General features: G+C 35.3%; 1 protein-coding gene across 1 annotated transcript in view; it reads left to right on the plus strand.

Moving 5' to 3' along the window:
- LOC141488155 (solute carrier family 22 member 3) overlaps positions 1-12825 on the plus strand; it is a 130657-nt gene that overhangs the window by 52914 nt on the left and 64918 nt on the right. The window contains exons 2-5 of the mRNA XM_074187975.1: positions 1453-1556; positions 4951-5105; positions 11204-11372; positions 12227-12344. Of these exons, the coding sequence (XP_074044076.1) occupies positions 1453-1556; positions 4951-5105; positions 11204-11372; positions 12227-12344 (546 nt within the window). The remainder of the gene's footprint in view (positions 1-1452; positions 1557-4950; positions 5106-11203; positions 11373-12226; positions 12345-12825) is intronic.

Here is a 12825-nt window from a genome sequence, read left to right on the forward strand (position 1 = left end):
CCACATAGTTAATTTCCATTGATCATTCCCACTGAGAATGAGATATTCCCAATTGATTGTCAGCGACTTTGTTTCCAGTTCTTTATTGCTATAAATGTTTTGGTGCATACTGGATCTTCCTTACAGATGGAATCAGGAAGACTAGAATTCAAATCCAACCTCAGATATTTGTTAGCTATATGACTGGGTAAATCACCTCTGCTTCAGCTTTCTCTATTATAAAATGGAGATACCTCTCAGGGTTGTTCTGAAAATCAAATGAGATAATATTTGTAAAGTGCTTAGCACTTTACTTGGAATGTTTCTTTCCTTTCTTCATACCTATCTTTGTCATCCTTTGGGTGTATACCTAGCAGTGAGATCTTTGAGGTAAATAGTTTAGGTTCTTTAATTGTTTTCTTAGCATAATTCCAAGTTTCTTTCAAGAATGTATAGAATAAGGGCAGCTAGGTGGTGCACCAGCCTTGGAGTCAGGAGGACCTGAGTTCAAATGTGACCTCAGACACTTATACCTAGCTGTGTGGCCTTGGGCAAGCCACTTAACCCCATTTGCCTTGCAAAAAAACCCCCAAAAGACCCATTGTTCAAATCTGTGGACTATCATTGGAAAATGACTTTTTAGTAATATATATTTGTTTTAATTCCCAATATATCTTAGATATCAGAAGGAACATTTGATATAAAGATTACTTCCTAATTGACCATTTCCCTTCATATCCTACTTGATTATATAATCAGGAAAGCTTCTTAATTTCATGTAATTGAAATGTTCTTCTTTGTTCTTTGTAATTACCTTTGCTTTTTGTTTGGTTAAGAATTCTTCCTTTAGCTCTGGATGCCAATTCATCTGATTATTTTACCATGTAATGATGTGGTTGCCATTCCAGGATGCCATCTCTTAGACAGAATTGAGGAATGATCATTCAGTTCTCTCAGATCTCGAGTTGTTGATCTGTACTCAGTTCTCTCTTTCCCTCTTCCTCACTTTGCCCCAATGTATATGTTTGTCTCACTGTCTCTCTCTGCTTCTCTGTCTCTGTCTCCTGTCTCTGTCTCTGTCTTTCTATCTCAGTCTCTGTCTCTATCTTTCTATCTCAGTCTCTCTCTCTCTCTCTCTCTCTCTCTCTCTCTCTCTCTCTCTCTCTCTCTCTCTCTCTCTCTCTCTCTTTCCCTCCCCATCTCTCATCAAAGCACCCAATTTAATGATAAAACACTTTAAGATGATTAGCATTACCACTACTGTATATTTATTTTTGTAGGCTTTTACCGATCCAGAGTGTTTTCTTGTCGCTTATTTTACTGATATACTCATAATAGCCCTATATAGTGGGCATTAATCTCATTTTACAAATGAGGAAACTGAGCAACAGAATGATTAAATAACTTGCTTGTAATAAGTTTTTTGAGGGATAACTACTTTATATGTCTCATTATGATTTTTTTTTATTGCAGTTTAACCTGGTGTGTTTAAACTCTTGGATGCTGGACTTTACCCAGGCTGTTTTGAATCTGGGATTTCTAGCTGGGGCTTTTACTCTGTGCTACGCAGCAGACAGGTGAGTATGAACATGAGAATCTATTTTAACTTAATACATGTAACTTCAAAAATGAACATGTCAAGAGCCTAAAAAAATGTTTTTCCAAGTTTGGTACTTCCCTAAATTCTAAAGTTCTAAATTCATTGTTTATTTGATGGAATTTTATTTTTTCAAATTGTGATTTCTGGCTCCTTGACAGAAAACTTGTAGCTACAATGTCTTTACTGTTACTTATTAATAAATCTGAATAAAGGTATTTCAGCTCAACAAAAGATCCAAGCAATGTGGCACATTAAATCTTAATTTTTGTCTGCATGGTGATTGTTCTGCTTCCATAGGAACTGATTTTACTATCTGAATCAGTGTGAAATAATAATCCAAATGATTGAATGGTCAGGGCAGGGTGAGTTACAGACTCTGGCTTGATTAGTTTTTGCTAGCTCTTAAGTTACTAAATAAACAATCCACATATTTTAATTTACAGATCTAGACTGCATCTCTTAGCATAAGAATGTGCTTTCTCCCAAGGATTTAGCCACTTTGAATAAGCAGTAAATCCACAAACATGAAAATAGTATCTGCAACAAATGAATTGATTTCAATCTGATAGTTATAGTTATCTTAGGAAAAACTTAATGAGAATTCAAGACAATTCTGAAGGATTTATAATGAAAAATACTATCTTCTTCCAGTGAGAGAAACATTCTGAATACAGAAGCATAGTTTTTCATTTTATTTTTCTTGAGGTATTTTGGTCTGTTATCTTTTGTAACATAACTAATATGGAATTCTTTTGCATGGTTGCACATGTATAATCTATATCAAATTAATGGGTAGAAGAGGGAGAGAAGGAAAGAATTTAGAATAAAATTTTTTACAAGTAAAATATGTTAACATGTAATTGAGAAAAAAATTAAAAATGAGACACTGCCAGAGACAGCAAAATAAATAGTGAGACACTATTTAAATACAGACATTTTAACTGTTTTGCAGAGTTATCAGATTTGATATGTCACAAATTGAAATTTAGAATATTCAGAATGAAATGAGTTTCATAAGTTATATTGCTTATAGTAGCAAGTAATGAAATATTGTGAAAGTGATACTGGGGTCAATAAGACAATAAGTTGTGATAGAGATAATATCAGAAGACCCTCTGCAATAACAATTGTTACAAAAGATATGGATTTGGTGAAGTATGCTCATGAAACTGGCCCTCTCAACCGGTAGATCAGGTGAATTTACAAGCAAATTTTACCAAGCAAATAAAGAATAATTAATTCCAATACTAAATAAACTTTTTTGAAAGGCATTTTAGCAAATTTCTTCCATGACATAAATTGTTTTCTCCAAAGTTACGAATGATCTCTACATTGACAGACCTATTATAAGTACTCATTACTCTTGACCTCCACAGCTTTTATAGTATTGATCCCCCTCTTTTCCTTGATGTTCTCCATTTTCTAGATTTTTGTGATACTACTCTCTCCTGGATTTTCTTATATCTGACCACTCCTCAGTCTTCTTTGCTGGACGTTCATTCAAGTCACATCCACTAATAGTAGATATCCTCCAGGGCTTTATCCTGGGCCTTCTCTTCTGCTTCCCCTACCCCTTGATTCCTCCCTCTTTTTCTCTCCCTCTTCTCTATTCTTCTCCCTCTCTCCATCCCTCTTTCTTCTCTCTCTCCTCTGGGTCATGTCATTTTTCCTATATACTCCCTTCTTTCCTCTGCCTTATAACCATCCTGGTGTAGGCTTTCATCATCTCAAACTTTGATATTGGCCTCTTGATTCAAGTCTCTCCCTACCTGAATCCATCCATCTCAGCTATCAAGCAAATCTTCCTAAAGTTAGGTCTAACAATATTGTCCCTATATTAAATAAACTTCACTAGCCTTTTATTACCTCCAGGATCAAATAAAAAATCCAGTTTAGCTTTTAAAACTCTTCATAATTTGCTCCCTTCCAATCTTCTTCCATCTTATGCTTTCCACTTACTCTTTGATCTAGTGACACTAATCTCCTTCCTTGCTGTTTCTTGCTCACCCCTCTATCTCCTGACTCTGAACATTTTCACTGGCCATCCCTAGAACTCTCTCTTCATCTAGGTCTCTTGATTTCCCTGAATTCCTTCATGTCTCAGGTAAAATCCCACCTTCTAAAGGTCCTCCTTAATCTTACTGCCATCTCTATGAGATTTTTATCTCCAATTTATCTATTGTATGTTTACATATGTGTATACTATATATATTCACACACACACATATAGGTAATTTAAACATAGATTGTTTTCAGTGTCTCCTCCATTAGACTATTAGCCCCTTGAGAGCAGGGACAGTCTTTTGCCATTCTTTATATCTTTATGTCTCTCTCTCTCTCTCTCTCTCTCTCTCTCTCTTTCTCTCCCTATCTCTATCTCTATATCTATATCTAGTGTTTAAGGTAGTACCTGCACTTAATAAATAAATGCTTGTTAAACTGACAACTTACCTTGATCCATGTTTTACTTGGATGATTTAGGTAATAAATCCATGTTTCCATCAGCATTGGGCAATCTTTCCAGTAATCTAAATCCATTATCTAAAGCTTTTCACTATGTACAATTCTTGTCTTTGTCTTTCCAGATCTCTTAAAAGTTTTCCCCATAATATCTTGAGAATACAAATCTAGAACCCAGACTCTGTCAGCAGATCCTCTTTCCTGTTTGATGTCCAACTCCCCCCCACCTTTTCCAGTTTTTCTTGTTCTCTTTCTTATCTAAAGCAATAAGCATCCTATTTTTGAAAAACAAAGCAAATCCTATTTATAACCTGAATGTTTTTCAATGCTATTCTCATGAATTGCATTAGTGAATTATTTATTACTTCTGGGGAAAAATCCATAATTTTGTTGGTTTGGGAACTTCTTCAAACAATCATCATAGTTCCTTCAAGTTGTATTAATTACTATTGTTGAAAAATTCATTGCCTGGTAGTCAACCTTTCTGATGATGAATGTCTCTATATACGTTTAGATGGGTACTCTGTTAATCCTCAGTGTGATAAGTTCTATCAAAGCATGTAATTTGGTAGCATGACCTTCATGAAGCAAGGACTGTCTTTGGACCACTGTTAGCCTTTACAAGAGGATTCTAATAGAGAATCAAAATGATATTTTAGGAAAATTTTGAAAAACAGTAATAGAAAAAAATCTCATTTGATTTTTTTATTAAGAAAACTTCTGCTTAGTCAAGTGCTTTTTCCTCCCCAACTTGTCTTTAAATCATAGATGTTCATTGTATTCATTCAATATTATAATTATAAAGGAATTGATTCTACACATGACATCATTTTTGTATATGTTTATGGTATTTGTTATTTGTATTTTGTTGAAGAATGATTTGAAGTGATTTTTCTTTCTTTCTCAAAAAGGTATGGAAGACTAATTATATATTTAATATCCTGTTTTGGTGTGGGAGTAAGTGGTATCGTTGTGGCATTTGCTCCAAACTTTCCTGTGTTTGTGATCTTTCGCTTTCTACAAGGTGTTTTTGGAAAGGGAACATGGATGACATCTTATGTTATTGGTAAGTCCAACTTAATTCAATAAACATTAATTGAACCCTCAGAGAGCTATATTATACCATAATTCTAACACATTTCAGTTCAATTACCATCTCTTTCCTGTTTGAATGATGGTTACTAAGTGGGTATCAGATATGTTCTTGACATCAAACAGGAATTTTAACAATAAAGTCAAAAATTATATTTTGATTTATTTCTGCAACAATGAATTCTTTAAAAGCTGTCATCTCATACAACAAGGTTGAAATGTTCCTTTTTTCTTGAAAATCAAAGCACATAATAAGACATATAAATCAGACTCAAGGAATTTGATAATTGAAAGGGAACCCAGTGATCTGCCATTCCTATCCTTACACAAAAGTAAAAAAAAAAAATCTTATTCAAAAGAAATAGCATAGGTTAAAAATTGGTGGTGGGAAATCATGATGATGGTATCTTACATTCATAAAATAAACTTATGTGAATGTAATAAGGATATAAGTTTTGAGGGGTCCATTGGCATGTGGAATCTCCATAACAAGACTACATTTCTCCCTCAAAGTTCATTAGCAATTCTGAGGAGTAATTCTGATGCTGTTAGCTTGAAATCCCATTCTGATGTGTTTCCCCTAATATCAGTCTCCAGTAATTACTGCTTCAATAATATTTGTAGTGCCAGTTATTGTCTCTCCTCTCAGCTTTCTTCTTAATATCAATTAACATCAATTAGCTATTACATAGGGATATTTATCAATAAGATGTAGAAAGAGCCAAAGTATGAAAACACCCTCCAATCATAGCATGTACTTCCCTCTATACGCTGGTCACTGGGGAGAGTAGGTTCAAACATTCTTTCAACCAGAATTCACTTCTGAGTACAGTATAGGTCCCTTGTTTAAGGATATGGCCAGGCCAATTCAATACTGTGCCAGGGTAAACAAGGTGCATCTCAGAGACAAGCTTCTAGAAAGCTTACAAGGCCATTTTGCCTCCAATTTTCCTTTGCCAAATAACAAGAAAGAACAGATATAGTAGGACTTCCCAGAGGCAAGATGGTGGAGTAAGCAGAAATCGCTGTAACTCTCCTACATTCATCTTCAAACAACCATAAAATAGTTCCCCTAAACAAATCATGGAACAGTAGAACCAGCAAAAAATGAGGTAAAGTAATCTCTTAGACTAAGAAACTTTCAATGTCAGCAGGAAAGATCTGTCTCCTTTGGGAAAGGGAAGCTCAGCTCAGGAAAGGAAGCCAGCAGTAAGTCCCACCACAGCAAACCTGGGGCAGATCTTGTGCCCCAATGTGGTAGAGCAGGCAAATGCCAACATTTGGACCCCCCACATAACTCAGCATAACCACTTAAATGGGTAGATGCCAATTCTGGGAACTTCCATGTGCTTTAGCATAGCCCTGAACAAACAAGTAGAGTAAACCAAACACCTAAGCCATGGGCACATACAGAGCTGGGACCACACACACACATAATCCAGAATAGTCAGACAAATAGGCAGCTGCTAGCACTGGACCCCCCCCCCCCAACACACACACACTTGCTTCAGTGTAGCCTTGGGCAAATAGGCAGAAGCCAATGCAGGAGTGTCCCATCACTTTCAACAGACACCAGATACCAGAACTAGGATCCTGTCTGAGTACCAGTAAGCTGCCAGACTCCTATGGCTTCTAGCAGCACAAGTTACCTCCTATTCCACCCACTCAGTGCAGCACCAGACAGAAGGACCATCCATAGACTTTAGGGAAACATCAGTATAGCACCAGCTAAACAGTCAGGATCTGAAGTCCTGGGTACAAAAAGCTTGAAACAGTGCTCCTTCCCCTCCAGGAGCAGAGTTCAAAGTTAAAAGAAAGAATGAAAACCAAAAAAGATGAGCAAACAACAATAACAAAAAGAACCTGATCAGAGAAAATTGTTATAATGACAGAGAAGATCAAGACAAATTCAGAGGAGGACAACAGTATCAAAGCACCTATGAGCAAAACCCCAAAGAAAAAAGGGAAAGGGTCTCATATCTTTAAAGACTTAGGACTTAGGAACTTAAAAAAGACTAAAGGAACTTAAAAAAATCAAATATGTGAAGTAGAAGAAAAATTGGGAAAAGAAATGAGAATGATGCAATAAAATAATGAAAAAGAGTTAACAGCTTAGAAAAAGAAAACAGTTGCTTAAAATGTAAAATTGATCAAATGGAAAAGGAGAGGCAAAAAATCTACTGAAGAAAATAATTTCTTTAAAAGTACAACTGGCCAAATGTAAAAGGAGGTACAAAAGCTAACTGAGGAAAACAATTCCTTAAAAGTTAGAATTGGAAAAGTGGAAGCCAATGAGATATTAAGAATCAATCAAACAAATTCAAAAGAATTGAAAAGCATAGAAGAAAATACCTCACTGGAAAAATAGAAGAAAATACCTCATTGGAAAAACAACTGACCTGGGAAATAGATTCAGGAGAGATAATGTAAAAATCACTAGGCTACTTAAAAGCCATAGGTACTTACTTGGACAATATCATTCAAGAAATTATCAAGGAAAACTGATATCCTGGAACCAGAGGACAAATTAGAATCAAAAGAATCCATTAATAACCTCAGGAAATAGATTCCAAAATAAAAACCCCAAGAAGCTTTTAGAGTTTTTTGGAACTATCATCCAAGGGAAAAATACTGCAGATGACCAGAAAGAAACAATTCAAATATAAGGGAGCCATGATCAGAATTATGCAGGATTTAGCACCTTCTACATTAAAAGATAGGAGGTCATGGAACATGATACTCCAGAAGGTGGAGCCAGAACTACAACCAAGAATCACCTAATCAGCAAAATTAAGCATTCTACTTCAAGGGGAAAAAAGAATAATTCAATGAAACAGAAGGATTTCAAGCTTTCAAAAGAAGGTTTAATCTATAATATCAAGACCTAAGAGAAGCATAAAGGGGTGAAAAGGGAAAAGAAAACATAAGAAATTCAATAGAGCTAAACTGTTTACATCCCTACATGGAAAGATGTTACTTGTAATTTATAAGAATTGTACCACTAATAGTATAGCTAGAAGGGAATATATATATATATATATATATATATATATATATATATATATATATATAGGCAGAGCATGCAGGCATAAGGTGAATTTAAGAAAATGACATTAAAGATTAAGGAATACGAAAGAGGAATGCAATGGATGCAGAAGAAAGACAGAGATAGAACAGAATAAATTATTTCACATGAAGAAGGACAAAAGAACTATTACAGTAGAGGGGAAGATGAGACGGTACATCATTGAACCTTACTCTCATCAGTATTGGATCAAAAAGGGAATAATATACAAAATCAGTTGAATATATAAATCTTTCTTAACTGACAGAAAATTAGGGAAAAGGGAGAACTGCCAGAAGTGAGGGCAGATCAGGGGCAGAGCCAAGATGGTGACAGGAGAAGAGCCTCTCTTAGGTGATCTCTCTATAATATTTCAAAAATCACAAAATTATGACTCTAAATTTTTGAGAGACAGAACCACAGAGGGATCCAGTGAGGCAATTCTCCAGACCAAGGTAACCTGGAAAGTAGTAAAAAGGCTCCACTCCACAGGGTTAGAGAGGCAGCCTGCCAGAGTGAAGGAACTTCAGTTGCCTAGAGGCAGCCCCAGGGTGCCTGGGAGCCACAAGTCATGGCAGCAGGGGCACTTTCCTGACTTACACCCTGGGGAGCACCATGCACAACTTGGAAGATCAGTAAGGGGGGACCTCTGCCAGAGTGAGCACACAAATCCCAGCCCTCAGAGCACTCAGCCAGCAGTGGTGGCCTAGGCAGTCCAGATCCAGGAAACGGAAGCAGGCCAAGCGGATAAGCAGGAGCCCCCAGGCAACTGAGCCTTGAGTGCTCAGCCTACAGAAGGTAGGGGAGTGGAGAGAGACTTCTGAGGTATGTCCTCTGTGCCTGGAACAGGACACTGGGGCTCTGACCACATTCAGATCCTGATTGCAGTCTAGGCCCCCCCATAGAACAGCAGGCCCTCCCTCATCTCAGCCCTGTGGCAGAGGGGTGCACTTGTGGTCATTCACAAACCAGGAGGGAAGCCAAAGCTTCACACAATGAGATCCTTTGGAGGGGGTGTCCCAATAATCCTCAAAAGCTCAGGAAGCACCCCCCAAACCAGGCACAGGCTAGAGAAATGAGTAAACAGAAAACAGAGGAACACCATAGAGAAATACATTGTCTATGATCCCAAGAAGGATCAAAATACTCAATCTGAAGATGAGGAAGTACAAGCTTCTGCATCTAAAGACTCCAAGAAAAATGGAAATTGGGCTCAGGCTATGACAGAGCTCAAAAAAGATTTTGAAAATCAAGTAAGGGAGAGAAGAAAAATTGGGAAAAGAAATGAGAGAGATACAGGAAAAACATGAAAAGGAAGTCAGCAGCTTAGTCAAAGAGATCCAAAAAAATGCTTTAGAAAATAACATGTTAAAAACCAGCATAAGTCACATGGATAAAACAGTTCAAAAAGTTATTGAGGAGAAGAATGCTTTAAAAAGCAGAATTGGTCAGATGGAAAAAGAGATAAGAAAGTTCTCCGAGGGAAACAAATCCTTCAGATGTAGAATGGATCTAAAGGAAGTTGTTGATTTTATGAGAAGTCAAAACACAACATTTCAACACCAAAAGAATGACAACCTAGAAGAAAATGTGGAATATCTCATTGTAAAAACAACTGATCTGGAAAACAGATTCAAAAAAGATAATTTAAAAATTACTGGGGGGTGGCTAGGTGGTACAGTGGATAGAGCACCAGCCCTGGAGTCAGGAGTACCTGAGTTCAAATCCGACCTCAGACATTTAATAATTACCTAGCTGTATGGCCTTGGGCAAGCCACTTAACTCCAATGCCTTGCCAAAAAAACCCTAAAAAAAAAAAAAAGAAAAAGAAAAGATAAGTATGTGTGTACTAGAAAATTGGAATTTATTCTCTAGGAAACTGGTTGAAAGAGAGGAGTCTTCCTCAAGTGTGAACTATATTAGATGACTTATGAAGTCATTTATACTTCTGAGACTCTTATGATTCCTTGACATGATAAGGGAGATGACTCCTAAAAATGCCTTAGAGGAGAAGGTAGTAATATCAGTAGGAAGAAGGGAAGGTCTCTTGAAGGTAATAGAACTTAGGTTTAGATTAGAAGGGAGTGGACTCCAGACATGGTAGCCAGTACATATTTATCACTCAGACTAATGTGAAAAACATGAGACAGAAGGATGTTCAGACATTGCAAGCAGAAAGCAGTTGAGAAGAAAATGATTTTGCACAGCATGAATCCCAGATAAGACAAACTATTCCCAAAACATATATAAATGAAACTAGGAGAATGCAAATAAATGTGAAATGGAGAGTTTTCAGTGTTGTTCATAATCAATTCTATATCCTTAGTGATAGTGATTTCATTTGGTCCCTATCATTTCAGTACCTGGTAGCACTTTTATGACAACATAGAATGGCATTTATGAAGAGTAAATTCAGAAGAGAAACTAGACTTGACCAAATACATAGAAAATCATTTTAAAGGCATCCATTAATCAGTTTTCAAGATTAACTTAAAGAAAGTAATAAAATAACAAGAAAATAAAAAGACAATTTATAGTAGTATTGCCCCCAAAAATGACTGAGCTGGTAGCTACTATCAACATATATGCCTAACAAGGTCATCTCTGTGAAAACATGAGAAAGTAAGGGGCATGTTCTCATATTAGGGTAGGTAGGTGGAACAGTGGATAGACCTTTGGACTTGGAATCTTCATGAGTTCAAATCTAGCCTCAGACACATAATAGCTAAGTGATCCTGGGCAAGTCACTTAATATCAATTGCCTCCAAAAAATATTGAAGTAATATTATTCTGACTACCTATATTATCAAATTGTAAATTGCAATACATAAATATTTGGATTGTTATTTATCTGCAGACTATTTTGCTCATGATTTCAGTGGTAGTTCTAATGCTACCAAAAATCAAAAACAAAACAAATATATATCCAGTGCTTAAGGGATGTTATTGATCTAAAGTATTTCTATTCTAAAGTTCATTCTTAAGCTCTTATGTTTTTCTCCTTTCAGTGACAGAAATGGTTGGTTCAAAACAGAGAAGAATTGTGGGAATCGTGATTCAGATGTTCTTCACTCTTGGAATCATAATTATCCCTGGAATTGCCTACCTCATTCCCAGATGGCAAGGGATTCAGCTAGCCATCACGTTACCAAACTTTCTGTTCCTTCTCTATTACTGGTAATATGGTCATGTTATTGCTATGTTAATGTACTCCTTAAGGAAGTATAATACTTTGAAGTTAGTATCCTAATAAAATAAAAAGTAAAGGAGAGTTTTCTAAATTCTCAAAAAATGTGTCTCAGGTTTGAAACTTTGAAAACTAACTAAGATGATTTTGTTGTATGTTGGTTTTTCAAAAAGCATGAAATAATAAAGCATGGCATTTGTCACTTTTAGTTATTTCATAAAATCTTACAAAATGACAGTTTTATTTTTAAAAAGCAACAAAATCAAACAAACTGATTCTTTTCATAATTTGATGACAATAGTCTTACTGGTATAGATATATTTACTTTATTAATTATAGTCCATTCAGAATTAGTTTATTATCTTAGATAGTATTAAGCAAAGGTTAACAAGGTAGCAATTAGAAATTCATATAGAGTAGAAAAATTATTAGTAATTTATCTAATTATGTTAGTAAGAATTCACTATGACCTACTTCTTCAAGCTTTCCTTCTTGAAGAAACAAGGATAGGGAGATAAAACTGTTTCATTTCCTTAAGCTGCTTTAATTTATACAATTTGCCAAATGCTTTATCATTAATATGTCATCAAAAAGTCATCAAATAAGTAAGTCTTTTTAAAGATAAACTAGCAGAAAATATCAATCAGTGAAATTTTCCTTGACCTACTTACTTACTACCTGACCTTAGCATTTTCAGAGTTTGCATTTGAGTTTTTGATTGGTTGCTTTTTTTTAAAGCCAATAGCAAGATCCCATTTGAAGAGAGGGGGAAAAATAAACTAAACATTAGCATCAAAATTTTGATAAATCTAGACAAACTTTACCAATTTCTTTACTTTGACAGGGTGGTTCCTGAGTCTCCCAGATGGCTAATCACTCGGAAGAAAGGAGAAAAGGCCTTGAAAATTCTACAGAGCATTGCCAAATACAATGGGAAATATCTCTCACCAAATTACTCAGAGGTAATTCTCTTTTATTTTCTGTAGTTCATTCTGTTAAGAATCAATAGATTTATTTTCATGATGCCTGTGTATTTGATAAAAATGATTTTAGACAGTATAATAATGTTCAAAATGTTTGCCTGAATTCTTTGTTTTGATTTGATCTTAAAAAAGAAGGGTTGACAGGGAGAATGTTAAAAAGGGATTATGGGGGTTAAAAGAGAGTGCTAAATGGGTGAAATAAAGGAATTAAAAAGGAATGATTCTGCAGTTTAATAGCTTTTTTGTATGTGTTCAGCTGGTAATAGTTCTATGCCTTAATGTTAGAATTTTTCCATATTGTACTATAAGAACACAGACCATTTTATATATATATATATATATATATGAATATATATATTAGAATTTTATTGACTGTATAATTTGTACTTATGATCTCTTGTAAACATAGTAGTTAGAGTAAATCTAACTTAATGAAAAACAATATTTATCTGAAATATTT

The sequence above is a fragment of the Macrotis lagotis genome, chromosome 5 (assembly GCF_037893015.1).
Source record: "Macrotis lagotis isolate mMagLag1 chromosome 5, bilby.v1.9.chrom.fasta, whole genome shotgun sequence".
Classification (NCBI taxonomy): Eukaryota; Metazoa; Chordata; class Mammalia; order Peramelemorphia; family Peramelidae; genus Macrotis; species Macrotis lagotis.